The sequence below is a fragment of the Apium graveolens genome, chromosome 5 (assembly GCF_009905375.1).
Source record: "Apium graveolens cultivar Ventura chromosome 5, ASM990537v1, whole genome shotgun sequence".
In the NCBI taxonomy this organism is placed as follows: Eukaryota; Viridiplantae; Streptophyta; class Magnoliopsida; order Apiales; family Apiaceae; genus Apium; species Apium graveolens.
Window position 1 is genome coordinate 40,822,436 of NC_133651.1, and position 25,581 is coordinate 40,848,016.

Here is a 25,581-nt window from a genome sequence, read left to right on the forward strand (position 1 = left end):
ATCATAATTTAATGATGGTATTAGCACGCGTAGCGCGGGCATAGGTCCCTAGTTTTTATAATTCGTGACAAAAATATGATATTTTTATCAAATTGAACAATATTTCCCAGTTGTTTAATTAATTAAAAAGGCTGGTGCTAAATGCAATAATATTTTACTTTATACAGTAATCTAAAATTACTTATAATAGAGAGACGTTTTGATAGTAATATTTTACTTTATGTAATAATCTAAAATTACCTATAAGGCTGGTGCTAACTGTGTGGAGCAAAAATTTACTGCATTTAGCAATTATGTTAAAAAACTAGCTCTCAGACTACATAAAACATTTTTGTACGGTAACACATGACAAAGAATGGCATCAAAGATTTCAAAGAAATGGCTGGAAGACATGTCGAAAGGCATGGGGAGGGAGCTAGAGGCTGTCACGCTGCAAGGCCTGGAGATTAATCTCGTACAAAAGGGTTTAGTACGATGTACCTTCCTCGTCCCCCAAGACCTGTCTGTAAGTATGTTATAGTATTAGATTCCTTAATTAGTTTGTTATTAGTATTATCCTTAATCATGTTTTTGATGGGGGGGGGGGGTTAATTTAGGACAAGGATGGAAAGTGGGACAGTGGAGCGATGGCAGTTTTAGTTGATGATGTCGCAGCTTGTACTGTTGGCACCTCTGCCTTTGTTAAAGCCTCTGTTGACTTTCATCTCTCTTTTTATTCCCCAGCCACAATCCATGTAAGCCTCTGTTGCTCACACATGTCTTGTTTTTTTTTTTCCATCTATGGGCATTCCATATACGTACTACTCCTACTATCATCGGTCTGACGAGCCATGGACACACTCTAAACACTAACATCAGTTGACTTGTGCATACAAGGATGTCCATCGTTATTAATGATACAAAGAACAATCACAAATTGTCATCTAATACCTTATTGTGTGTCCATGGTCATATGGTAGAAAATCCCATTATTTATTTAAATTTTCTGCCAAACACGAATCAGACCAAACATATTAAATACTACGAAACTTGAATTTATTAACTGTAGAATTATAAAACCAATTTAGAGTTGGGAACAGGTACCAAAGCTCCAAATTTTATGAACTTTAGAGTTGCTCATTTGTCACATGTACGCCTGTTGTATTTGAATTATTTGTGTAACTTTGATTGTGGTTCAAAACTTGGACTATGTAGGGGCATTAATCATTATGTGTCATGTATGATCTACTATGAGTTAGTTGTATTTCTTGTTTGGAATGTGACCATTACTGTGAGAGGATTTGAACGGATTTTTACAGGTTCAAAAAAAAAGACAAAGCATTTTTAATATTTTGATGTTCTAAAATCTAAAGTATGCACTTAAAGGTGAAAATTGGAAACTGTTATTTATTGAAAATAGCACGTGTATTTTGATTTTCGCTATATACATGTCGATGAACATCTATAATTTTTCAACGAGTCAGTTGGATTTGATCATTCCGGTGGTACCTGGGCGAACATTACAGACTATGCAGATCGTACTCGAGTCAATACAGACTGACCTGACACCCGTGGTCGGTTTAATTGGATATTCGTGTAAATATTTCCAACAATGGGTCTAAATTAGTCGAAATAGTCCTACTTTATAGTTACAGACTTAAACACAGTTTAACACAAACGTTAATATGCATTATTTTCTTCCCTATTATTTTAACTTTTTATGAGAGTTTTGATGAATTTACGCCCCATTCGGATCTTGTTGGTGTAGAAATTTCGAGTAACATGGCAATCATACATATTTTACGGTGTGAAAACAGGAAAAAGTTGAGATAGAGGGAAAGATAGTAGGAGAAAAGGGAAGGCTAGTATCTGTGATGGTGGAAATAAAGAAGAAAGACAATGCAGAGCTAGTTGCTGTAGGCAGAGTATGGATGACTACTGATAACATTAACCGTTATCCGGATGCTCAAAATACAACCACCCCTAGCAAGCTTTGAACCTTACAACAACACAGATTGATGGATATAATACTCATTTGGTTAGCTGCAATCTGTTTCTCTTCCAGTCCATTTTCTAGATTTTTTAGATAGGGATGTACCAGAAGTTTATTTTGTAGAAGCCCATCAGATGTAGTTTGATGTACATTATTTGGTCGAAATATGTGAACCATCAACTTGATGAATTCATTTATATTGATATTTGATGTGATGCTGTGTAGTGAATATAGGGAAATTAAGTTAAAACGAAGATATTTTGGTGGTAAAGATGATGCCCTCATTTGTAAAAGTTCATCTTTTTTTGGTAGTTCGAATTCTCTGACACACCGTAAGGGGAGAGTATTTGAACCATCTATGTACCGTAAGAAATGAGGATGTGATACTAATAAGCCAAGAGGTTACAGATATCATCCTCTTGGTCCGTGGTACCATGTTCGCTTCTCTTACGGGATGTCGAGACAATTGTTATTATATTTGTTTCTATTATTATTATTCATTATGTAACTTAAAGAGGAGCAATAATTCATGCAAAATGGGCCTCATAAAAGCTGTAAGTTTTGAGTCAGAAAAAACTAGGCACAGAACGGACCATTGACAATACTGATGAACAAAAAATGTTAAAAGTAAATACCAACATTAACTAACTGTTTTGTACACAAAGGCAGCCCTTCTTAATTGATGAACAGTAATTTGTAAATATATAATTAATATTTGAAAATTGTAAAGATGAACTCTATTATTTGTAATTTTGAACATTTTCTTAAATAATTATGATATATAAGGTGGAAAGCTGAGTATGAAGAAAACGGGGTTACATCTGCAAGAGAGAAGACACCACAAAAGCTGTCTTATATATGTGTGAGTTTGTGACATACTTCCTAGCAGAACTTCTGACAAGTGATCACTCACTGTTTCATTAGTAATTGATAAGATAAAGTAATTAGATAATTATACATAACAAGCTCTGTAATCAGTTAAGTCCGGTGTTCTAGTATGTTCCCAGCACAAAATGCTCAATAACTTTTTCTACTCTACTCTTCTGAGCCTGAGGTATCCTACATCGTTTGTGTTTATCTCGCCCTGTCGGTTTCTATCTTGGAATAGATAACATAGCAAAACATGATCAAGTCTGGGTTTGATAAGGCACTTAGCTTTCATAAAATCTCCAATAATTTGGAAAATATAATGCCCCCCCCCCATAAGAAAAAGTGTAATCAATCATCATCCATCACATTCAAATGGTCCCTCAGCTTATGGCCTTTGGTTTTGTTTTTCAAGATTCTCTGATGAAGCCTATACTGTTGATGTATGTATTATGCTTCTGTTCTTTCATTTGTTTTCAAGATTCTTGCTTTCCATCAGATTTGATGCTTACAACTCCTGTGACTTGCAATCTAGCATTCTAACCCAACAACCTTATTAATACCAAATTTGTTATGTAATACTATGATATTTCATCACAAATGGTGCAATGCATTGCAATAAAGTTGCTTGTATATTTCCCTTGAGCAGATCCGTTGAGGTACTGGTAATGTATTCTCACAATTGCCCATACTTCAAAAACTATAGCTTAATTATATATATTACACAGTATTTTTACTAGAAAGAAAAATACATTAGTTGATTAAGAAAATTATCTGCCTAATGGTCACTAGTCTGTAATAAAGGGTACTACTATCTATGTAGTTACAGATGCATTTCAGGACAAGTTAAGCTGGTAGTAGCATAGATTTTGTCAATTCTTTGCCATTTTCAGATTCATAATGTACTCGAGAGCTTAGCTTCAGCAGCTCTATTGCAGAACCATTGATCGTCTCGTCTGGAATGTCGTTTACTTGTTCACAAGAACCATAAGCCTAGCTGCAGAACATGAAGTAAACTATGTTCATGGCACTTAAGATAGCAAGAAGCCAATAATAGCTATCATACTGTGCTTTGTTTATGTTACTAGAAGTCCAACTCTCTTTTCCCCCACTTTTTGTAGCATGATCCACCGTGCTGAGGATGAGACTAGCTAACAAATTAGCAAACGCCATTCCCACCCCGACTAAACTTGAGGCAATGCTGGACATACTCTTAGGAAACTGGGAGTAGTAGAACTCTGTTTGGCCAATGGCGTTAAACGCCTCAGCTAGTCCATTTAACACATATTGTGGCACAAGCCAATATGCAGACATGTCTACGACTGCACTTGGATTGTTCAAGTATCCTTGTTGGATTGCTTTACTGCGACGAAAGTGCTCCACAGCCGCAGAAGCTACCGTTCCCAAGAACGAAAGGAATAGGCCAATCCCCATTCTATGTTTCATGCCAATATGGACGGGTTCTCCTCTAATTTTCGAGGCAACTGGAAGCACTATCCTATCGTATATCATGACCCACACGAATAAGGCAATGATCGTAAACAACCCGAACGAGCCTGCTGGAACTTCAAAGTTTGAAGTGAGATGCCTGTCCATGGACTGTGCTTGGAAATATGGAAATGCACTTTGGCTTATGTTGATGGACATCATGATTCCAGCAGACCACAGTGGGATGACTCTAATCAGAACTTTTAGCTCTTCAACCTGATCCACCGAACAAAGTGTCCATGGGTTCAAAGCTATCCCATCGGAACCAACTTCTTCTGGATTCCTAATGATGCAAGCTTTATTCAGGAACCTAAAGCCCAGAATAAAAAAAAATACATTCACTTTCGTTTCAGAACAAAAAGTATTAGAATCTTAGAAGCCGATAGGTGATAATGTCATCTAAAAAATCTCATGGAATGATACCTGAATTTGTTAGTTGGGACATGATATGTTGATTCCTTTAGATGATACCATACTTCTGAATCTGTAGATGAGATATCTATATCCCAATTCCTACAAGCAACTACAAGAACTTGTATAAAACTAGTTAACAAGCAAGTTCTGATTTTGTGTTTGACATAAAATGAAGACGCAATAAAAAACAAGCAAGTAGACAAGAACATCAGAATTGCAGGAACTCCGAACCCGACTTTCCATCCAACATGCACTTGAATGTATACAATACCAGTCAATGCAATCACAACAGAAAGAGCTGCAGAAGCATAATACCACCCGAAATAGCGTTCTAACACTCTCAGATTATTTGAATTTTCTCTGTTATCTATTTGATCTGCACCAAACGCCAGTGAACAAGGCCTGATGCCACCAGCTCCTATGGATATGAGAGCAAAAGACGAAATCAAGAGAAAATACTGGGACGGTGAAGCTGATTTGCAGGCTTGTATTCGGGGATCACAGGGGTCAGGCCTTGCTTCTGGAATCATGGCTGTTAACCAAAGAAGAAACATCCCCTGTCATTTTGAACAAACAAAATGTATATCCATATGTTAGAACACCTTTCACTAGCCATGACAAGAAACGCTACATCTATATACTCGAATAGCTCTAAACTATCATTTAGTAACACAATTTTAACAGAGAAAAACAGAGAATATTACCAAGAAACTAAAAATGGAACCAAGGCCAATGGTGAGGAAACGGCCGAGATAAGAATCAGAGAAAAGAGCTCCAAAAATTGGCATGAAATTTGTAGCTGCAGTCCAGAAAAAGATCACATTTTGGGCTTGTGTAAAACTCATTCCATAATCCTTCATTAGATATACTATCATGTTAGGCAATAGTCCATAGCTAGCAACCTTCTCAAATGCCTCATTTGCTGCAGATACATGCATGTGGGTAACATTAACAGATTTTACCATCAATGCTTAAAGAAAAAGAAAGGGAAGAGATTTACTGGTGCCCTGGTACCACCCTCTCTCCCTTATAGGATGTCGAAGGTTCGAATCTTGTCAAATACGAGATACGTGTGTGAGTGTGTTAATTTTCATTATAAAAAAAATTGAACTTTGAAATTTTGAATATGTAATGCAGTGTACCTATAATGAATGGCATAGTAAATAGGCCACCCTTTCTCCTCTGTAGGGGTTCTTCTTGTTGGAGCTGGTACTTAATTTTGTGATCTGTAGACATCTCCATGTTTATCTTACTTGAAGAAAATATAGTAACAAACACTTCTACAGAGAGACCATTATGTAGTTACAGAGAGATTGAATGAAAACAAATCTTGTTTTTCTTGCTTCTTGTGGGGAAGGCATGACCTTTATATATACTAAATGGAAGTTGGGTTCTCTGAGCTTGTGACCTAATAGATATTTTCTAATGGAGCTCTTAATGTACAGTTAGTGTACACTAACTAAATTTTAGTTTAGTCTTGTATGTCAACAAATTCTGCTCATTATTCAGTACAAGGACTTACACTAGTAACAAAATTTTATGGAGATATTATGATGAAAGAGATTGGTAGAATTTTCATAACCATTGTTAAATATTTGTAGGGAAGAGGAAGAAGAGCATGAGGCATGTCGAGACTAACACGAGTTTACGTAAAACGAATGCACCTAATTCAACCATTCTTATTTCTAAATATGTCAAACGACCTACGACACATATCAAATCACCCGTGTTATATGATAAAAAAAATGAAAAATATTTGGGGTATTTAAAATCACTCTTAAATATAATCAATTCTTTTTGTGCCACCCTCAATTTCGGGGTTAGGAAATGAGGACTCACACACCATTACCTAATATAATAACACCGAATATAATAAACCCCGATTAAATACTAGCATGATCTAAACTGAATTAAGTATGAGACAAGATGACAACTACCAACCAGAATAAATATATTACAACCCAAAATAATAATAAATCCAAATTTATTCGATTCCAACATGAAACCGACAGATAACCCATTGTATCTGATCCAACTTATATAATTCTTTCAACTTATACGCTTGCTCACACACTCACAACTACAACTACCTGCTCTGGCATCTGGAAACCTACGGCATGGTAGGGACCGCCAGGAATGCTCTGGCGAGCGGTGCGCCTAAGTCTGGTCATCTTTTTCTTAACTGCCATGGTTAGCAAAATATATGAGCAAAGAAGCTCAGTAAGTAATTATATAAACAGTTCTATAAGGCAGTAACAATATCAATATCAACATATGAGGCATTTTACTTTAAATATTTAGGTGGCAGATTTCTATCTCTGGCTATGAAAGGGTTATGAAGAAGGATTTGGGACTTCAGGAATCAAGGCTCAGGTTAGGGTGAAAGCCGACATTCATCTCAAATCATTAGCAGGACTTCGAAGTGTTTCTCAACAAAAGGAAATAATCGATCAGATTTTGAAACTTATCATCAATGTAAAGTGACAGGGTTCACAACATTACAATCAAAACGAAGACTCGAGATATTCCATTTCATTTCATCTTTTAAAGAATAAGGAGCAACTGCTCCAAGTATATAAACATTTTCATCTTTATAGAGTATAAGAGAACCCTTGATTGAAATATCCATCTTTAAATTATAATACGGGTGATCAGCCCGTACCAACCTCCATCTGGTCGTTATGGTACCTGTGGCATTATAGCCTTATATTGGACTAGCCCTGCTAGCCTCTTATGTGACTGAAATAGTCCCACTAGCCTCTTATGTGACTGGACTAGTCTCACTAGCCTCTTACGTCTCTATCCAATCCATCGGGAATTCGTTTGGAAAACCTTGTATTGGAAAAATAAAAATAGTAGAATAAATTCATTTTAACATTACCAAGAATGTGAAATCATTTGGACTCAATCAAGTTGAAAATCATTCTCAAGTTCAATTCAAGATTTCAAGGAAAGTGAACGGATCAAGCGTAAACAGGGATCAATACCAAGGAACTGGATCAAGCGTAAACATGGATCAATACCAAGGAACTGGATCAAATGGTAAACAAGGTTAACTAGTTCCAATTCAAGAGAGAGTTTCAACAATCAACTCATGACAGGGTTCACGGGTCAACGAAGAATTTGGATTGATCAAGACATTAAGTAAGGAAGAATGTAAAAGTTCTTGTAGGGTTTACGGTATCATAAGATAACAAAGGAAACAATACGATATTCAGGGTACGAATCAACAGGGTTACTACAAAGGATCGAATATGGTGTGATATTAAATTGTCAAAAGAACAATATCAGGGTTTCTCAGAATCAATAACAGGTGTATCACAATTGCAATAAAAAGCCTATATTTAATCATGGCATCAATAATTTCCTCTCTATAAATAATTTACAAAAGAAGGCAGAGTTATTTGCCTTAAATCGATTTCCTGCTTTACTGAAACTGAACTACTGCCACCTAAGATTCCTTTCCCTTTTCTAGCCTAAATGCCTCTGCTAACCGAATCGACAATCCAAAACAGAATCCCTAATCAGCAACTTACTTGACACTCGACGTTTCTCAGAACGCCTAACGATTACCCCATATCGCGATAACACTTAACTCGTATACTCATGCATAATCATAGTATACTCACATAACACATAGCAAGTATATACTTGACCATATTCACATAGCATGCATTATGATATACTCATATACTCCAAATTTGCAGTTAATCATCGAACCACATAGTATGACTCAACGATATCACATAACATACTATACCTTAATACTCCAAACCTTACTTATATAACCTTATATTGAAACGACTCATCCTTTTCTTTTTAATCCCAAAATTCTAATAAAAAACATATAGCAAATAACTCAACAACCAAACAACTTATTCCTTTCATTTTAACTCAAAAATTCGAACCAAAATAATGGAACCAAGCCAAGAAATCAACATGCAACCACTTATTGTCATCATGCATAATCTATATTTTTATCCTAGCCTTATTAGGACTTAAACTAATTAAATGTTGCCATATCATCAATTCATACCACAAAATTCGAATCAAAACAAGGTCAGAAGCAATAAGTTATCAAATCACAAATCTCATCAACCAATCAAGTAGTTTAAAACTTATTTCTTTCTTACAAATCCAAGCCTTATTTGGCCCTAATCAAACCAACAACATGCAACTCTTAAATTAACATGCAAAGTCCATTTTTATCTTTAAAGCTTATCTTCACTCAATTCTTAACAAGAAAACCCTTTAAACTCTTTTTCTTTTACATAAAATCGAACCAAAATCCAATCATCAACATGCAAGTCCAAAGGTTATCTATTAACTAGCAATGATCAACATGCATGCCCAAAAATTAACTATTAGCCAACAATGATTAACATGCAAGCCCAAAAGTTAACTATTAACTAATAATGATCAACATGCAAGTTCAAGATCAAGCATAAACTCAAGTTCAAGTCACAACTCATCCATGCAAATCATTTAAAAGAAAAACTGAACCAAAATTTGGATTTTTAAACTAAAACCCTTTGCAAAACTTGAATCAAAACCAAACCCTTTTTTTACTAGCAAAATTTTAACCAACATCAAAACAAAACCATAAAAAAGCACATAATTTATTGCACTATACTCTCTTAAGATCATACACTAAGAAATTATGTTTTCTTAGATATAACCAAGAGATGTTGATGCAAAAACCTTCTTAAACACTTACATGCAAAGAGTATAGAAATAGAGGATTGAAAGTGATGAAGATCAATGGACATATTTTTGAATTCTAAGTAGGATTTGATGTTGCATGTAGGTGAGAGAGAGAGAGAGAGACAGAAAATTCGGGAGAGAGAGAGAGAGAAAATTCGGGAGAGAGAGAGAGAAAAGAAAAGAGAAAGAAAGAGTGAGCCAAGAGGAAGAAGAGAGTGGGGAGGAAGGAAGGAATAGTGGGTGTATTTATAACTGAGTGGAGGGAAAAATGGTTTTTTACCAACTAATTCTAGAAACTTCTTTTCTTTTATTCAAAAACTCCAAAAAAACGAATCTGGATGATACATAGCTCTATCAGAAAAGGTGAAAATGATATGAATAACAATTGTAAAATATAGATCTTGAAATTATCTTTCTAACCATATTTTAAAATAATTTTTGAACGTACGGTTTATTTTATATGAATTTTACAAGATTACGCTCAAAATAGAAATATAACCCAATAAAATTATTTTAAAATACGCCGATCATAAAATAATTTCATCTATCATTTTTAGAAAGTCTCCAGGACTATTTCAAAGATAATAAAATAAATTTCACGCCTTGATCATACTCAGATAATTTTATAAAAATATATAAAGGTTCAATAAACCTTATTTAAATTAAATAAATCCCTTAAAATCAATTAAAAATTTCCAGATCACATAATTATGGACATTAACAGGCAACAACATAGACTCACATATCACGGCTTATTTTGAAATATGCTCAAGCATAAAAATTCCCCCTTTTTATTAATATTCACTTTTCGCGTAACGGGTCGCGTCCTGACTGACGGGCCCGACGCTGAGCGTTTTCATCTACTCTTCACAATCATACTCTCTATACTAGCTGAGACGTCAAACTGAAATATAATATTCATTTAAACATTTCTATTTAACACATAATTCGTATTCATATATTTAAACACCTTAATCCCTTTTTAAGACGGGTTCCGTTCAACTTGACGACCCGACAATACAGCTTAGCCTTTTAGCTGACTCATCAAACTGGAACGAGTTACATTACGTTCTCAGTTACTATTATACAACGATAACAGTTAATCTACATAATCATTTAACCTTTTGTTCACATAAATTCATAATTATGACATAAAATTATACTTTATTCACTTAATCACGTAGCGAAATTCCCAGTCGCTACACTTTTAACTTACATTGTTGCAGTAAAATGAACAAATGTCACTTCTCATAATTTTATATAATATAAAGGTTTAGCCCGGACTTCTAAAAGGACCGGGTCCGAACTCCTATCTCCATCCAGTCTCGCATGCCACCAGCCCAAGCTAGTGACTCCCGGCGGCCCGATCCTGGAAAGCCCCAGCATGTGAGGCATATGCCCAAATGCGATATAGAGACAGCCGTCGTTGATCAATCATAAGAATAATCAGGGCACATACTAGAAGATCCTTAGAACATTCATCAACCATTCCCTACCTGACACGTATAAGACATCCACCCCAGTCAGGTGTCCTCCGCTCCTAGAACCAACGACTACGATTCAAAGATATCAACCCCTAAACCCTATCCTTGGGCTATAAATAGCCCAAGGAGGAAAGGTTTTGGGGTTAATCACTCTCTTACACTCATATACACACATATCCACCTTGCATTCCTATCTATCTTCATCTTCCCCAAAAGCGAGTTCTTACTCTCACACCAGAGGCGCTGCGGGACCCAAACCCCCTTCCGGTGTTGTTTTGTAGATACCCCACAATAGCTACACCACAACCGCAGCGAAGGATCCAGGCACGACATCAAAGGGGCAGCCCCACACCCAGGAGTTATTATTTGGCGCTGGAAGGAGGGCAGCGCCGCCCCTGGATTCACCTTCATCAGCAAGCTCTTGAAAGAGTCCATTTCTTTAACTTGTAAGAACCCAAGCAACCAAACTCACTCATAAATATGAATGTTGTTTATTTAAGCCACGTTTGTGTGTGCTCGTTATTTTAGGCCACGTTTGTGTGAGCCCTGTTTTGTTAATTTAAGCCACATTTTTGTGTGCTATAGATAGTTTTGATCGTTTTAGAACCCAAAATTTGCTTTAGTTGCATATTGCCTTTGTGTTCTGAGACCCAGCTGCACTTATTCTACGATATTGTTAACAAGTCCCAGAAAGTTGTTTAAACCAGTCCCAGAGAATTATTTGTTGTTGTTTTGGATAGCCTTTGTTATTTTCAAAAATAACCTTAGATCGATATTGTTAGTTTGAAATCTTGGCCAGTTGTTGTTAGTACATTTGAAATAATGGTAAGAGCAGGAAAGTATACTTTTGGGAGACCCTCTGCTAGTACCTAGGTCCAGGACCCGGACCACTCCCAGGCACAAGATCCAAGAGCCGACCGAGAAACACTCCAGGAGCAACCATTGCCACACACCCCCGTTCTGGAGAGTGTTGGTAAACCCCCGGGATGCCAGGAGCCTTATTGAGCTAAACCAATATAAGTAGTACTAATGTCCCGGTGGCTGAGGAACATATGGACAACCTCACCAACAATGAGCTAGAAGAAGCGATCTGGCTTTATAGGCAAGAGCAAGCCCGGATCCAGGAGGAAGCCGAATAAGAGGAGGAACCGGAAGAGTCCGGGGACTCCCAGCAATCCCAGAGATCTGTTTTTGACCGCATCAGGGCTAAAGGGAAGAAGAACCAAAAGGATCAGGGCAATAAGAAAGAAATAGAAGCAGCCAAATAGAAGAGGTTGGAAAAGATGATATAATAGATCATAAAGGAAGAAAAAGCAAAGCTTGAGCTAAAGCTTCAAAAAATAATGCAGCTAGAAGAAGAAAAGCTACTGGCCAAGTCCTGGACCAAGAGGAACCGAAGGGAACCCACCCCCGAGCTCATTTGTGATGATGATGAGGAGAAACAAAAGGATCTCAAGGATATGATCTATGAACTACAAAGGAAAATGGACAAAGACTCTGGAATGGAAATCGGGGAAACTATGACACCATTCAGCCACTCCTTGGAAGCTATTCCTCGGCAGAGGGACCTAAAACACTATTTCGATGGTTTGGGAGACCCAGAAGAATATTTGAATTATTTCGAGCAGATTGCACAAATATACTACTATAATGACTTGAAAACATCCAGGTTCTTCGCATCAACTCTCAAGGGGGGCCAGAGGTGGTTTAGCCGGATATCCTCCCGAAGCATCCACAGCTGGAAGGAGTTTCGTGGAGCCTTTCTGTTAGGGCGAAAACACACTCTAATATTCACGCAAGTATACGCATTCGCAAGTAATATATAATACTTTCTAGTTCGTTCCCACAGAGACTCAGACTAATTTATTGTCTAATTAAACTCACTCACCAATGTATGATTACTTCTCAATGTTAAGACACTAACACTTAGAATTGTTGACTAAATATTAACTATAATTAACTACTTAATTAATCACTTAATTAACACTGCAAATTATCAATAATAAAACACTCATGAGATCACACTACTTCCTTCAATAGTCATTGTTATTTCCTTTAGCATGTGACAATGATGATATTAATCGAATAACACGAAACTGATAGAAGCCAACTTTCATTGTACTAATACCATTCTACCAAACATCTACAATTAAGATAGAAGTTGAATAATCATCAATTATGTTGAGTTCCTATATGTCTACAGAAATTGACAACACAACGATTTAAGCACAAGTTATTCCTTTTGATTACATAGGGCAAATAAAACTGTTAGAGTTACCCACTAATCATGCACAACGTACATGAACCTATGCTAGCATGGCAAGTTCTAAATCTCAAGATCCACCGTCGCTTCACAAGAGATTAACACCCTATCTTATATGTTCGCGACGCACATAAGACGAATACGCACAACCAATACTAGATATCATACAATCATCACACACTAAAGTATTAAACAATTAACTAAAGAATTCCATAGTAAATCCGTTGCAACCCCATGATCACGATTAGCCCATAATAGCACTTATCGTCATCATGGGTTCATATGAAATCATGATAAACAAACACAAGAAAATAATAACTAAACTAATTATATTAAATCAGAGTACGCCACAAGAGTAAATAGGTTCAAAGTAAGAAAACTAGCATCCAACGTTACAACGAAACAAGAATCACAAGAAAATATGCTTCCTCTTCGTTGCTGTGTACTAAAACGGTCTTCTTCCTTATCTCCTTCGCTCCTTGCGTAATACCACGATCCTCTCTCTTGAAAACGTCTCCAAATCTACTTATATAATAGTCCCATAAAACTCAGATTACATAGAAGTGAAAGCCAAACAGAAATAGAAGTCCTAAAATAAATTATCTTTTTTCCCGACCCTGCGCGGCCGCTCAGCATAGCTGAGCGGGCGCTCAGCTTCCTGCGCGGCCGCTCAGCATTGTTGAGCGGGCGCTCAGGACCCTTCTGGAAAATTCCTGAGTTTGCTCCGTTTCTTTGCCGTAATCTGCCCATTTCTTCCCTCTCTCAATGATGAACACATGCCAAGGCTTATTCTTGATGATTACTCCTCTGAAATGCAACTAATACCCTGAAATGCATAAACACTAGAAAAACGCATCAAATACACAAAATACTTGATTTCAATGCACCAATTTAAGCCATTTTAAGATGTTCTAAGTGGTATAAAATGCCACTTATCACACCCCCAAACTTAAATCGATGCTTGTCCTCAAGCGTCACAGACTCAAAAACAAATAAAAACATGCATGAATGCAATCTATATGAAAATGCAGCGATCCCCCTTACTACGAACGAACCAACCAAATTGCAACATCTCAACAAATGCAGTTAGACGACTAAAGATCAATAAACTCATGCAAACGAACATACAGCCAGAAACGTGGTGTGTGCAGATGCTTAACAGATATGCTTCGGAACTAGACCAATTATTATGACTCGACTATCCTCAAGGCAATCACATGATTATACAAAGAATAAAAATTCTAGGCACAAAGTGACATACAACACTACAAGAATTCTGGAGCTTATTACGGAATCATGCTTTTTATTCACAACACAAATGCTTATTTGACCGTGCAATGAGTGAGGTCCACAAAAGACTTATACAATGGTATCCATGTAACGAGCGTTAGGTTAGCGGATCCCAGACTCTAAAAGCCTTAGGTCACTAGGTACAAAGTCCCCTAAGAACTTAATAACTCGAATACCAAAGAGCCCACTCCTGATCAATTATGCATAAAAACCACAAAAATTATTATATATTTTTTTATTTTTTTTTATTTTTTTTATTTTTTTTTATAAAATTTCTGAGCAAGTGCGTTTCGCTCCATCTTGCTCAACCCTAGACTACTCGCACAATATGCGAGCCGGCTACTAGCCATTTGACGCCTAGCCACAACTAGCAACAAATTCCATTTTTTACTCCAATTTTTTTTTCATGCCTTTATCGCTAAGAACCTATTATCGAATTCTAAGCATAATAAATAGATTAACCTCGAAAACAATCAAATCATAACAACAATCTAGCCCTTACGCATTCTCTAAGACTTAGTGAAATTACAAGTGCTTCTAGCATGCATATCAACCTACACGACTTAATATCACTTTAATGCTATCACTACACTCGCATCAATATCACAATTCAGTCGATAAATCATCGTAAAAGGGATCATGGTAAATGCATGAGCTACATGACATGATAAACAAATAAAGCTATATAAAAAAACTATATGGCATAAATTATGCAACTATATAAACTAAACTATCATGAATATGCAGTTATATGACACACACACAGTATTCCTTAACTACCACCCCCAAACTTAAAATTTTCACTGTCCCCAGTGAAAGTAGTAGAAAGGAACACATGGTATACCTACTCGGAGTCATCATCATCATCACCCTCAGTGGGTAGAGTATCAGGAGGCGGGTATGCAGAGTCCTAACCAAAAACTGGCCACTGAATATCAGCTCCAAGGCCCCGAAAAACAGTCCCTAACGCAAGGGTGAGCTCCTGAGCAAACCTGCTCTGCGTCTCGTACATGGCATCCATCCACCGTAAAAGCCTTCTATACTGGGTATCAGCCATCCCAGCACCCTCCTGAGCTCTCGAAGAACCAACCTCATCACGCCCAGGCCTAGCCATAGTAGCACCTCGTGCTGGACGCCCTCCTGAAAGACGATAACCCAGCCCATGCTCCTCGGGCTCACCACCGGTCCACTCCTGCATCCCATTCAGAGTCCCAGAATCAATCGGAGCTGCCGGCAACTGCAACTGCTCATGAGCCGACCAGTTCACTCCTACTGCTCGGCACAGCTTCGTAACCGTGGATGCATAAGGGATGTTCATATGCTTAGCTCCCCTCAAAAACTTCAGAATTCCTTGGTAGATAAACTCACCAAGGTCCACATAGTACTCCTCATTAAGAATTCCCCACAACAATTGTGCTCTCTCAACTGTGACCTCGTGTGCATGCGAAGAAGGCAAAATATTAGCACAAATAAATGCATTCCATGCACGGGCATACTTGTTCATAGCGATCGCCGGGAAGTGACGATACTCATTAGTGCCGGTCTTGAAGGTCCAAACTGTGCCCGGCCTACAGAGAGTCGCACAAATCAAATCCAAGTCAAAATCCTCAGCAGTCTTCTCATTCCAGTTCTCCTCCTCGGGCTTCCTCTCTCGCTGTCCAATCACACGGCGAATCACCGCAGGGTGATAATCAACCGCCAGCCCTTGGACCACAGAAAACCCATTCTTTTCGGCCTTCGCGTTCGCATAGAACTCGCGAACCACGCTCATCGGCACTGCTTCGGGCGACTCACAAAAAGCTATCCACCCCTTCTCCGCAATCATGGGTAGCAACTCACCATCCCTCCCCGATGGTAAAAACCCTCTCTCCTTCAGAATCGGCTTCCCCAAAAGCCTAGTGTACTCCTCCTCCGCAGCTCTGTCAGTCAACCGAGGCCTTGCAGCAGTACCCCTTGATGAATCAGCAGTAGGGACTGTGCTGCTGCTATCGATAGTTCGTGCTCTCTTGGGTGCCATTGATTCTCCAATAAAAGTGTTTAAGAACTTAGTTTTGGTGCTTGGGAGAGAGTTTAAGTGTAGGAAGTTTGTGGGAGATATGTAGGATATGTGTATGTATATATAGGGTGTGGAATAGGTTAAATTAGATTAGGGTTGGGGATTAAGGGTTAAAATGATGGGGTAGTGGGAACAAATCGTGGGTTTATGGGCTAAAATTGGTTTTTTTTCTTTTTTATGAACTTAAAAAATTTTCTGGCAGTCGACCCCTGAGCGGTCGCTCAGCAAAGCTGAGCGGGCGCTCAGGGGGTCACTGGAAAAAAAATTTCAGCCCCGTTTTTCTGATTTTTTTTTGTGTTTTTGGATAGGTTATTAACTTCTAAGGGTTCCTGTAATAACAAATCATGGGTTGCCTCCCACGCAGCGCTTCTTTTTCGTCATTAGCTTGACGTTGCGTACCTTTCTCAAGTAGTCAACAAAATGGCACTAACCACTTCTCGGTTTGCCATGTCCCCATAGTAGTGCTTCAAACGCTGACCGTTAACCTTGAATGCTTGGTCCGGATCATTCACAAAAATTTCCACCGCTCCATGTGGAAACACAGTTTTGACAATAAAAGGTCCAGACCACCTCGATTTTAACTTCCCAGGAAAAAGTCGGAGACGAGAGTTGAATAAGAGAACTTGTTGCCCCGGCATGAATAACTTAGGATGTAGCTTCCTATCGTGCCACCTCTTCACCTTTTCCTTATACATTTTGTTATTCTCGTACGCTTGAAGTCGAAATTCATCAAGTTCATTAAGCTGAAGCATTCTTTTCTTACCAGCTGCATCTAAATCCAGGTTCAACTTTTTCAATGCCCAGTAGGCCTTATGCTCAAGCTCCGCAGGTAGATGACATCCCTTACCGTACACCAACTGAAACGGGGACATACCAAGTGGAGTTTTGTATGCTGTTCTGTAAGCCCAAACAGCTTCATCGAGCTTTAAAGACCAATCCTTCCTTGACGGACAAACAACCTTCTCTAGAATGCGCTTGATCTCTCTGTTAGACACTTCCGCTTGACCATTTGTTTCCGGATGATAGGCAGTAGCCACTTGATGATTCACATTATAACGCTGCATCATAGAAGTGAACTTACGGTTGCAGAAATGCGACCCTTCATCACTTATGATTACCCGAGGTGTTCCAAACCTTGTGAAAATCTGCTTATGAAGAAAATTTAGCACTGCCTTTGCATCATTTGTCGGTAAAGCTTTGACTTCTACCCATTTTGAGACATAATCGACTGTCAGCAAGATGTACTGATTATTGCAAGATGAGACAAAAGGCCCCATGAAATCGACTCCCCAAACATCAAAGACCTCGACTTCAAGCATCACATTTAACGGCATCTCATCCTTTCTCGTCAAATTTCCCACTCTTTGGCAACGATCACACCTTAAAACAAACTGATGAGCATCCTTAAACAAAGTAGGCCAAAAAAAACCTGCTTGCAGAATATGAGCTGCCGTCTTCTCACCACCATAGTGTCCACCATAAACCATGGAGTGGCAGTCTCGTAATATCCCCTCGGTCTCACAGAACGGGATACATCTCCTGATGATCTGGTCAGCTCCCTGTCTAAACAAATATGGTTCATCCCACATATACCACTTCACCTCATGCAGAAACTTCTTCTTTTGAGCTGAGGTCAATTTAGGAGGCATTACATTGCTGACGAGATAGTTTACAATATCTGCAAACCATGGTTCTTCCTCCTGAACTGCAAACAACTGCTCATCCGAAAAAGATTTATTGATTAATGTCCTATCTTGTGAAGTAGAATCGGGATTCTCCAACCTAGAGAGATGGTCAGCTACTTGATTCTCAGTACCTTTTCTATCCTTGATCTCTAACTCAAATTCCTGAAGTAAAAGCACCCAACGAATGAGTCTCGGCTTCGAGTCCTTCTTGGAAACCAGATAGCGAATGGCCGCATGATCAGTGAATACTGTTACTTTAGTACCAAGTAGATAAGATCAAAATTTCTCGAAACCAAAGACTATAGCCAAGAGCTCCTTCTCAGTAGTGGTGTAGTTCATTTGGGCCCCATTTAAGGTCTTACTCGCATAGTAGACCACATGGAAGAGATTTTTCTTGCGCTGTCCCAGAACTGCACCTACCGCATAATCACTCATATCATACATCATCTCAAACGGTTCTTTCCAATCTGGTGCTGTAATAACTGGTGCAGTGATCAAACTCTTCTTGAGAGTCTCGAATGCCGCCAAACATTCATCATCAAATTTGAAAGGCACATCTTTCTCAAGCAAATTGCACAACGACTTAGATATCTTTGAAAAGTCCTTGATGAATCGCCGATAAAAACCCGCATGACCAAGAAAACTACAGACCCTTGTTAGAGACCTTATGCCCAAGAATAATGCCTTCACGCACCATAAAATGACATTTCTCCCAATTGAGCACCAAATTAGTTTCCACGCACCTTTTGAGTACGGCGCGAAGATTATTCAAACATTCATCATATGAATGTCCAAAGACGGAGAAGTCGTCCATGAACACTTTGACATTATTTCCAATCATGTCAGAGAATATAGCCATCATACATCTCTAAAAAGTGGTCGGTGCGCTACATAACCCAAACGAAACTCTGCGAAAAGCAAACGTGCCAAATAGACAAGTGAAGGTAGTCTTTTCCTGATCCTCTGGTGCAATACAAATCTGATTATACCCTGAATAGCCATCCAGAAGACAAAAATACTCATGACCAGCCAACCTGTCAAGCATCTGATCAATAAACGGAAGAGGGAAGTGATCCTTCCTTGTGGCTTTGTTCAATTTTCGATAATCCATGCATATTCTCCATCCTGTAACTGTTCGAGTGGGGATGAGCTCATTCTTTTCATTTGCTACCACAGTGATACCTCCTTTCTTAGGTACACATTGTACGGGGCTCACCCACGAACTGTCAGAAATAGGATAAATGATGCCAGCATCCAACCATTTCAGAATTTCTTTCTTCACCACCTCCTTCATGATAGGATTCAGTCTGCGCTGCTGTTCAACAGTCGGCTTACTACCTTCCTCTAGCAGAATTTTATGCATACAATATGAAGGACTTATCCCCTTGATGTCTGCTATGGTCCATCCAATAGCCGATTTGAATTCTCTCAAAATCCTTAAGAGCTTGTCTTCCTCACTACCTGAAAGGTCAGATAAAATAATAACAGGTAAAGTAGATGCATCACCTAAAAAAGCATACCTCAAGTGTTCAGGTAATGGCTTGAGCTCCAAGGTAGGTGCTTCCTCTATTGATGGTTTGAGCTTTCCTTCAGCATTCTTGAGGTCAGAAGTACCAAGAGATTCAAACGGCATGTCCAACTTTCGCTTCCAGGGAGAAGCGTTCAGATATTGTAATTGCTCGTTGCCATCTTCATCATCGTTGTCAAAATCCCCCACTAAGGCCTTTTCCAGTACATCAGACATTAGCATGCGATCGAGTTCCGAAGTAACCGCAGAATCAATCACATCCACTTTTAAGCACTCCTCATCTTCTGTAGGGAATTTCATTGCCTTGAATACGTTGAAAGTCACATCCTGATCTTGTACCCGCATAGTAAGTTCACCTTTTTGCACATCTATCAAGGTACGACCAGTAGCCAAGAAAGGTCTTCCCAAGATTATGGGAATCTTCTTATCTTCCTCAAAATCTAGAATAACAAGATCTGCAGGAAAGAAGAGCTTATCCACCTTGACTAGCACATCCTCCACTATGCCCCTTGGGTAAGTAATGGAACGATCAGCCAATTGTAGAGACATGTATGTGGGTTTTGGATCAGGTAAATCCAACTTTTTAAAGATCGACAACGGCATTAGATTAATGCTTGCTCCCAAATCACAAAGGCACTTGTCAAAAGTCAACTTGCCAATGGTGCAAGGAATGGTGAAGCTACCTGGATCTTTCAGTTTTGGCGGTAACTTTTGCTGCAGAACAGCGCTGCATTCTTCCGTGAGAGCAACGGTCTCAAGGTCATCCAGTTTCACCTTCCTTGAAAGAATACTCTTCATAAACTTCGCATAACTAGGCATTTGCTCCAGAGCCTCAGCGAAAGGTATATTGATGTGAAGTTTCTTGAACACCTCCAGAAACTTACCGAACTGTCTATCCAGCTTTTGTTGCTGCAATCTCTTAGGAAAAGGTGGTGGAGGATAGAGTTGTTTCTCCCCTGTATTACCCTCAGGCAGAGTGTGTTCAACAGTAGTCTTCCTTGGTTCCGCCGCTTTCTCCTTTTGCTTAGCTTCTTCATCTCTAATTTCAGCTTCTCCTTCTTTTGCCTTTTCAGCATCAGCAACTTTTCCAGACCTTAAGGTAATAGCCTTGACTTGCTCTTTAGCTTCCTTCCTGTGTCACTGGGAAGAGTGCCAGGTTGATGATTGAGCACTGCATTGGCTAATTGACCGATTTGATTTTCCAAGGTCTTGATAGAAACCGCCTGACTCTTGCATAACAGCTTAAGTTCCTCAAAATCAGCACTAGTAGGTGCAGCTGCACTTCCCTGTTGAGGATATGATTGCCTTTGAGCATACTGCTGTGGTTGCTGGAATCCAGGTGGGTTAAACTATTTACTCACTCCTTGCTGATATGGTGGCTGAATAGCATTCTGATTATTCCCCCAGCTGAAATTTGGATGATTTCTGTTATTAGGATGATAGGTATCTGGCACAGGCTGCTGTTGTCGCTGATAATTATTCACATACTGAACAGATTCGTTGACAAGAGAATACTGATCCGTAGCATGAGAACTTGCACAAAGCTCACAAACCATAGCTATTTGATTAACTCCATATGTAGCCAGAGAATCAAACTTCATTGACAGCGCTTGAAGCTGTGCTGCAATAGCGGTGGCTGCATCAACTTCCAGAATACCTGCTACCTTACCAGGCATCATCCTCTGAGTTGGGTTTTGATGCTCATTTGCAGCCATAGTCTCAATAAGATTATAAGCCTCAGTATAGCTTTTAGCCCATAAAGCGCCTCCAGCTGCTGCATCGAGCATGGGCCGAGATTGGGCCCCCAAACCATTATAGAAACCCGTGATCACCATCCAATCAGGCATTCCATGATGTGGACACTTTCTCAACATTTCCTTGTAGCGTTCCCAAGCTTCGCACATAGATTCTGTAGGTTGCTGCGCAAACTGAGTAAGAGCACTCCTCATAACAGCAGTCTTTGCCATTGGATAAAACTTCACCAGAAACTTTTGCGCAAGATCTTGCCACGTAGTGATGGACCCTGCTGGTTCAGAATGTAACCAGTCCTTAGCTTTATCCCTTAGTGAGAATGGGAAAAGCCTCAGCTTGATAGCCTCATCAGTCACGCCATTATACTTAAAAGTGCTGCAGATCTCGACAAAATTCCTTATGTGCATGTTGGGATCTTCAGTCGCCGCTCCTCCAAAAGAAACAGAATTCTGCACCATCTGAATAGTGCCCGACTTGATTTCAAAGGTGTTAGCTTGAATGGCTGGATGAAGAATGCTTGACTAAATGTCATCAATTTTTGGCCGAGAAAAGTCCATGAGAGCTGGATCAGCTTGAACAATACGATCACCCATGTTTACTGGTTTTTTTCCGCTCAGTTCCTGAATCCAAATCTTCAAAATCTAACTTCTCCGGAATATCAAGAACTTCGTCTGTCTCCTCAGCTGTATCTAAAGTCCTCTTGCGAGTACGAGAACGAGTTTGCATAAACGCTCGCTAAAGTACCTGAAACACAACCGGAAACAATAAGTAACTACTACGTCCTAATCACTGAGTCCTAATGACCAATGATGGTAAGTACATAAACTAAACAAATACGCCGAGTCCCCGGCAGCGGCGCCAAAAACTTGTTAGGGCAAAAACACACTCTAATATTCACGCAAGTCTACGCGTTCGCAAGTAATATAGAATACTTTCTAGTTCGTTCCCACAGAGACTCAGACTAATTTATTGTCTAATTAAACTCACTCGCCAATGTATGATTACTTCTCAATGTTAAGACACTAACACTTAGAATTATTGACTAAATATTAACTATAATTAACTACTTAATTAATCACTTAATTAACACTGCAAATTATCAATAATAAAACACTCATGAGATCACAACTTCATTACTACTTCCTTCAATAGTCATTGTTATTTCCTTTATCATGTGACAGTGATGATATTAATCGAATAACACGAAACTGATAGAAGCCAACTTTCATTGAACTAATACCATTCTACCAAACATCCACAATTAAGATAGAAGTTGAATAGTCATCAATTATATTGAGTTCCTATATGTCTACAGAAATTGACAACACAACGATTTAAGCACAAGTTATTCCTTTTGATTACATAGGGCAAATAAAACTGTTAGAGTTACCCACTAATCATGCACAACGTACATGAACCTATGCTAGCATGGCAAGTTCTAAATCTCAAGATCCACCGTCGCTTCACAAGAGATTAACACCCTATCTTATATGTTCACGACACACATAAGACGAATACGCACAACCAATACTAGATATCATACAATCATCACACACTAAAGTATTAAACAATTAACTAAAGAATTCCATAGTAAATCCGTTGCAACCCCATGATCACGATTAGCCCATAATAGCACTTATCGTCATCATGGGTTCATATGAAATCATGATAAACAAACACAAGAAAATAATAACTAAACTAATTATATTAAATCAGAGTACGTCACAAGAGTAAATAGGTTCAAAGTAAGAAAACTAGCATCCAACGTTACAACGAAACAAGAATCACAAGAAAATATGCTTCCTCTTCGTTGTTGTGTACTAAAACGGTCTTCTTCCTTATCTCCTACGCTCCTTGCGTAATACCACGATCCTCTCTCTTGAAAACGTCTCCAAATCTTTTTATATAATAGTCCCATAAAACTCAGATTACATAGAAGTGGAAGCCAAACAGAAATAGAAGTCCTAAAATAAATTATCTTTTTTCCCGACCCTGCACGGCCGCTCAGCATAGCTGAGCGGGCGCTCAGCTTCCTGCGCGGCCGCTCAATATTGCTGAGCGGGCGCTCAGGACCCTTCTGGAAAATTCCTGAGTTTGCTCCGTTTCTTTGCCGTAATCTGCCCATTTCTTCCCTCTCTCAATGATGAACACATGCCAAGGCTTATTCTTGATGATTACTCCTCCGAAATGCAACTAATACCCTGAAATGCATAAACACTAGAAAAATGCATCAAATACACAAAATACTTGATTTCAATGCACCAATTTAAGCCATTTTAAGATGTTCTAAGTGGTATAAAATGCCACTTATCACTTTCTCAGGAGGTTCCAGGAAAACAAGACACATGAGATGTACACGTGTCACTTGGAAACCATCCGACAACATGACAATGAATCTCTCTCAGCCTATATGAGGCGTTTTCAGGAAGCAATCAACAAGATCTCAAACTTGGACGAGCGGGAGGCTCTGAGCATCTTCAGGAAAAACTTAGACCCGGAGCATAATGAAAGATACATTGTAGAACTGATCAACAAGGAGCCCCAGAGTCTGGTGACAGCCTACTCCATGGCTGCCAGATTTATCAAAGAAACTAACGTACTCCAAGCTATGAGGATGACTCGGAATGGGGGATTTAGGAGCAAGAATTCTAATGACCGACCAAAAGGGGGCTACCATCAGGACAAAAAATTCAATCAAAGCCAGCATAATCAGGAGAGACAAACTACCCCAATATTCCAAAGGCTCAGTCCTAGGACAGAGTCCAAGTGACCTGGGACCAGCCAAGCAGTCCTGGGAGCCAAAGCAGGAGCCGGACTGGACTCCCCTAAACAGGACCTGGGAGGAAATCTTGAAGAAAATAAAAGACAAGTCATTTTATTACCCCCAAAGCCAATGCAGACTCCTCCGGAGAGCTGGCCTTATAATAGGCAGTGCAACTATCATGAAACACATGGCCACAAGATCGAGAACTGTTTATCACTCAAGTACTTCATCGAGGAGCAAGTCAAAAAAGGGAACCTAAACAAGTACCTAGTCCGGGACAACAACCAAAGAGGGGAAGGGCCAAAGAAAGGAAATAATGTAGTGAATGTGGTCCTAGAAGGCTCCCACTCCTCACCACGGAGCGCGGACTCTGGAGAAGAGGTACTCTCCATCCAATCATTCTTGGAGATGGTGATATCTTTCAGAAGCAAGGACTATGAAGGGGTCAACTCTAACCACAATGAAGCCTTAGTTGTCACTTTGGATATTTTTGACAATAAAGTAAGGAGAATGCTGATAGAAAATGGCTCATCGGTCAATATTCTCTTCAAGCATACTGTGGATCGAATGCATCTAAGGAGCGTCCGATCGAAAGACTGTCGGGAAGACCCACTCTATGGGTTCGGGAAAAATTCTATGTCATCAACACTCCTTCATCCTATAATGGAATAATTGGGCGATCGACTCTAACAAGGATGCAAGCAATAACTTCAATCTCCCATCTCAAGATCAAGTTCCCAACTCCGACTGGAGTCGGCGAAGTAAAAGGAGATTACGAAGTTGATGAGAGATGCTACAGTCAGACCTTGGTAATGGAAGAAACTCACCAAGATAACAAAAGAAAGGCCATAGTTCTTCGCAAACAGCAAAGTGTCAAAAAGCACTGCCCTCGTTCAAGGGAAGAAACAGGAAGAGAAGTGCAAGTCATTGAATCCAATCCGGATCCAAAAGCAACCAAACCAAGTTCGGAAGAACTGAAAAGCAACCAAGTCATGGTAGTTATTGAAGTAAATCTGGTCCTAGACCAGGCCAATCCTATCATGCAAGCAATCAAAGAAGAAGGATCAGCACAAGCTAATACCTACTTAAAGAAAAACGCCGAAGCCTGGATTCATCAAATGGTCTCGACCCAAGACCAAACAAAAATTGAGGCCACAATGGAAATAGAAGAAATTCAGATTGATAAAAGCAGTCCTACCAAGAGGGTGAAAGTTGGAACCGGACTCGCAACAGCCTTTAGAGAAGAACTTGTATCCTTACTCTGGGAGTACATAGATGTGTTTGCCTGGAGTCCAAGAGATATGCCCGTATTGC

The 25,581-nt window shown here is 39.2% G+C and overlaps 3 protein-coding genes and 1 non-coding gene across 4 annotated transcripts; 3 read left to right on the forward strand and 1 right to left on the reverse strand.

Annotated features, from left to right (window-relative positions):
• The first annotated feature begins 318 nt into the window (after nucleotides 1-318).
• LOC141660899 (uncharacterized) lies at nucleotides 319-2,182 on the forward strand. Its single transcript, XM_074467880.1, has 3 exons — nucleotides 319-505; nucleotides 597-734; nucleotides 1,797-2,182. Exons 1-3 carry the CDS (start codon nucleotides 356-358, stop codon nucleotides 1,974-1,976), a joined length of 468 nt encoding a protein of 155 aa, XP_074323981.1. The 5' UTR covers nucleotides 319-355; the 3' UTR covers nucleotides 1,977-2,182.
• Nucleotides 2,183-3,540: 1,358 nt separating this feature from the next.
• LOC141661464 (protein NRT1/ PTR FAMILY 1.2-like) lies at nucleotides 3,541-6,097 on the reverse strand. Its single transcript, XM_074468477.1, has 4 exons — nucleotides 5,884-6,097; nucleotides 5,446-5,663; nucleotides 4,751-5,298; nucleotides 3,541-4,637 (listed from the first exon to the last, which is right to left on the reverse strand). Exons 1-4 carry the CDS (start codon nucleotides 5,981-5,983, stop codon nucleotides 3,833-3,835), a joined length of 1,671 nt encoding a protein of 556 aa, XP_074324578.1. The 5' UTR covers nucleotides 5,984-6,097; the 3' UTR covers nucleotides 3,541-3,832.
• Nucleotides 6,098-21,596: 15,499 nt separating this feature from the next.
• On the forward strand, nucleotides 21,597-21,703 carry LOC141662461 (small nucleolar RNA R71). Its single transcript, XR_012550577.1, has one exon. It is a non-coding gene; the product is annotated as a small nucleolar RNA R71 (small nucleolar RNA).
• A 2,693-nt stretch (nucleotides 21,704-24,396) lies between these two features.
• Nucleotides 24,397-24,939, forward strand: LOC141659995 (uncharacterized). The gene has a single exon (XM_074466950.1). It carries the CDS (start codon nucleotides 24,397-24,399, stop codon nucleotides 24,937-24,939), a length of 543 nt encoding a protein of 180 aa, XP_074323051.1.
• Nucleotides 24,940-25,581: the final 642 nt, after the last annotated feature.

Bases quoted from the DNA above. Each gene is read 5' to 3' on its own strand.
- LOC141661464 (XM_074468477.1), bottom strand. From the start codon at position 5,983: ATGGAGATGTCTACAGATCACAAAATTAAGTACCAGCTCCAACAAGAA. The intron at 5,664-5,883 runs GTACACTGCATT...ATGTATCTGCAG, and splicing joins TACTATGCCATTCATTATAG to CAAATGAGGCATTTGAGAAG. The intron at 4,638-4,750 runs GTATCATTCCAT...TCTGGGCTTTAG, and splicing joins GTCCCAACTAACAAATTCAG to GTTCCTGAATAAAGCTTGCA.
- LOC141660899 (XM_074467880.1), top strand. From the start codon at position 356: ATGGCATCAAAGATTTCAAAGAAATGGCTGGAAGACATGTCGAAAGGC. The intron at 506-596 runs GTAAGTATGTTA...GGGTTAATTTAG, and splicing joins TCGTCCCCCAAGACCTGTCT to GACAAGGATGGAAAGTGGGA. The intron at 735-1,796 runs GTAAGCCTCTGT...GTGTGAAAACAG, and splicing joins ATTCCCCAGCCACAATCCAT to GAAAAAGTTGAGATAGAGGG.
- LOC141659995 (XM_074466950.1), top strand. From the start codon at position 24,397: ATGCAGACTCCTCCGGAGAGCTGGCCTTATAATAGGCAGTGCAACTAT.